The 3,027-nt window shown below is 43.6% G+C and overlaps 1 protein-coding gene across 2 annotated transcripts in view; it reads left to right on the top strand.

Annotated features, from left to right (window-relative positions):
• Positions 1–3,027, top strand: part of LOC123957469 (protocadherin alpha-C2-like) — a 57,040-nt gene that overhangs the window by 19,773 nt on the left and 34,240 nt on the right. Inside the window, exon 1 of one of the 2 annotated variants that reach the window (XM_046030292.1) lies at positions 680–2,984. The exons of the other annotated variant lie outside the window; for it this stretch is intronic. Within the exon in view, the coding sequence (XP_045886248.1) occupies positions 1,047–2,984 (1,938 nt within the window). The 5' untranslated portion in view covers positions 680–1,046. Of the gene's footprint in view, positions 1–679; positions 2,985–3,027 lie in introns of those variants that run through there. 2 annotated transcript variants of the gene reach the window in all.

Raw genomic sequence — 3,027 nt, 5'->3', positions numbered from 1 at the left:
GTCAGCTACTGTGTCTATTGATGTGGTGGTGGTTGAAAGCACAGCTGACATCCAGACTCAGTTCAGACATGTGCCCATAAAGGAGGAGAGCTTCTCTGATTTGAACCTGTATCTGCTGATCGCCATTGTGTCGGTGTCAGTGATCTTTCTGCTGAGCCTCATCAGTTTAATAGCTGTGAAATGCCACAGGACAGACGGCAGTTTCAGCAGGTACAGCGCCCCAATGATCACCACCCACCCTGACGGGAGCTGGTCTTACTCTAAAGCTACTCAGCAGTATGACGTGTGTTTCAGCTCCGACACACTGAAGAGTGACGTAGTGGTTTTCCCCGCACCGTTTCCGCCTGTAGATGCGGAGCTGATCAGTATAAACGGAGGAGACACGTTTACCAGAACTCAGACTTTACCTAATAAAGACAAGGTAAGGGTGACGACACATAAAGCACAAGGCCTCCAGTAACTTACAGTCTGATGTGATTTTATTCCTAAAGCAGCTGACCATGTAGGGACCACAGTGAAAATAAGTCTTAGCCTTTATTGTGTTGTTTTTGACAGTTGTGTAGGCGTGTGTGTTCTACTGTACGTCTCATAATGCCAATATAAGATGACTCATATGTGTCAGTATTGTAAAAATATAATCTTAATTTATTCATTGTGGCCTGTTGGTCAGATACTTTCGCCCTTGTTAGCATTTTTCTCATTCCTCTTTAAATAAATAGGCTCCTACTCCCTTTTCAGGTGATTCAAATCAACATGGATTTTGGGTCACTTAATTTCACCATAAAGTTTAAGATTTAATTACTTCTTGTCTTTTCATTTTATATTGCTTCTGACTTCAACATTACCAAGAGATGTCGCTCTCAGCTCACAGAGTTGAAGTACTTATTTTCTCTGCGACGCTCCTCCCTTTTCGTCTAAGAGGGGTTTGTAATTCTTTGTTCGTCTATAGCAGTCTAGAACATCCTCTCTGCTTTGAGGGGCTCTGATCTAAATTGCTGAGAAATGTTACCGCTCGAGTGATTTGGAATCCACTTGTTTATCAGGCTATGGACAAGATGCAACAAGGGATGATTTTTCGACATTGGATTTATTTTTTATTCCATGTATCTCACTTATGGAGTCTCGCAGCAGCACAGATTGTGTATTCTGTTACGGAAGAATCGATTCCGGGTACCACTGTGGGGAATTTGGCGAAGGACTTACACCTAGACGTACAAGAATTGGGAACTCGAGGTTTTCAGATTTCAGGACCTAACACGAAGTATTTCGAAGTAAATGTTAAGACTGGGATACTTTTAGTGAAAGACAGAATAGACAGAGAGGAGCTCTGTTCTCGTAATGTGAAGTGTTCTCTGGAAGTGGAAGCCATTGTTAACTCTCCGCTGAATCTCTATCGCTTTGAGGTTAAACTTTTGGATATAAATGACAATGCACCCTCTTTTCGGATACCGGGAATTGTTTTGAACGTGTCAGAGTCAGCTTTCCCCGGTGAAAGATTTGCATTACCAAAGGCATTCGATGCAGATGTCGGTAGTTATTCCGTTAAGGTCTACAAGCTGAGTCAAAATGAACATTTCAGCCTGGACGTGCAGAATGGTGGAGAGCCGACAATGTCCGCTGAAATGGTGCTGCAGAAAGCCTTAGACCGTGAGAAACAGCCTGTTATCAAACTAACACTGACAGCTGTAGATGGAGGAAAACCCCCTAAATCAGGCACTTTGCACATTTCCGTTAATGTGCAAGACGTGAATGATAATATTCCAATTTTTGACAAGCCATTGTACAAAGCCAGAGTGCCCGAGAACACGCCGCTCGGTGCCACCGTAGTTTCTGTGCATGCTCGGGATCTAGATGAGGGTCATAACGGAGAAATACAGTATTCGTTTATCAACCAAGACAATGATAACGATGTCTATAAATTTTCCATTAATCCCATGACAGGCGAGATTACGGTAAAGGGCGAATTGGATCACGAAAAAAGCAATGCCGTTGAAATCCGCGTCCAAGCGAAAGACAAAGGGTCAAGTCCAAGAGCATCTCACTGTAAAGTACTCGTTGAAATTACCGATGTTAATGACAATCCACCAGTAATATCAGTAACATCTTTAGTCAACGTAGTGAGGGAAGACGCACCCCTTGACACAATGGTGGGACTTATAACGGTGAGAGATAATGACGCAGAAAAAAATGGGCTTGTTCAGGTTAGAATAATTGATTCAGTGCCATTTACAATTAAGAACACATATAAGAACCATTATTCTTTGGTCGTAGACGGAACTCTAGACAGAGAAAAAGCTTCTCAATACAATGTAACAATAACAGCGACTGACGAAGGGGTCCCACCTCTTTCTGGGACAAGCGTTATTACAGTCCACGTTTCTGATGTCAATGACAACGCACCTCGTTTTAAAGAGCCTGTGATAAACCTTTTTGTCAAAGAGAACAGTCCCGTAGGCGCTGTTATCTATACTATGACTGCAGATGATCCGGATGTAGATGAGAATGCAAAAGTAACTTTTTCAGTAATGACTAATAATCACAAAAACAATGTAATAGGGTCACTAATAAACGTCAACTCAGAGACTGGAGATATAGTCAGCCTGCAGTCTTTTAACTACGAGGAGTTAAAGACGTTCCAGTTTAAAGTTCAGGCCACAGACTCTGGTGTTCCTCCGCTCAGCAGCAACGTGACTGTGAACGTTTGTATCCTGGATGAGAATGACAACAGTCCCGCGATCCTCGCGCCCTATTCTGAGCACGGCTCCGTTAACAGTGAGAGCATCCCCTATTCTGCTGAAGCGGGATACTTTGTGGCAAAGATCAGGGCTGTAGACGCAGACTCTGGATACAACGCGCTGCTTTCTTATCACCTGTCTGAGCCCAAAGGAAACAACCTCTTCCGGATCGGAACCAGCACCGGGGAGATCAGGACTAAGAGGAGAATGAGTGACAATGACCTGAAAACTCACCCCTTGGTGGTGCTGGTTTCTGATAACGGAGAGCCCTCCCTGTCAGCTACTGTGTCTA

Source organism: Micropterus dolomieu, linkage group LG19 (genome assembly GCF_021292245.1).
Source record: "Micropterus dolomieu isolate WLL.071019.BEF.003 ecotype Adirondacks linkage group LG19, ASM2129224v1, whole genome shotgun sequence".
In the NCBI taxonomy this organism is placed as follows: domain Eukaryota; kingdom Metazoa; phylum Chordata; class Actinopteri; order Centrarchiformes; family Centrarchidae; genus Micropterus; species Micropterus dolomieu.
The sequence above is the reverse complement of the archived record's forward strand: the minus strand, read 5'-3'. Positions and strand labels throughout refer to the sequence as shown.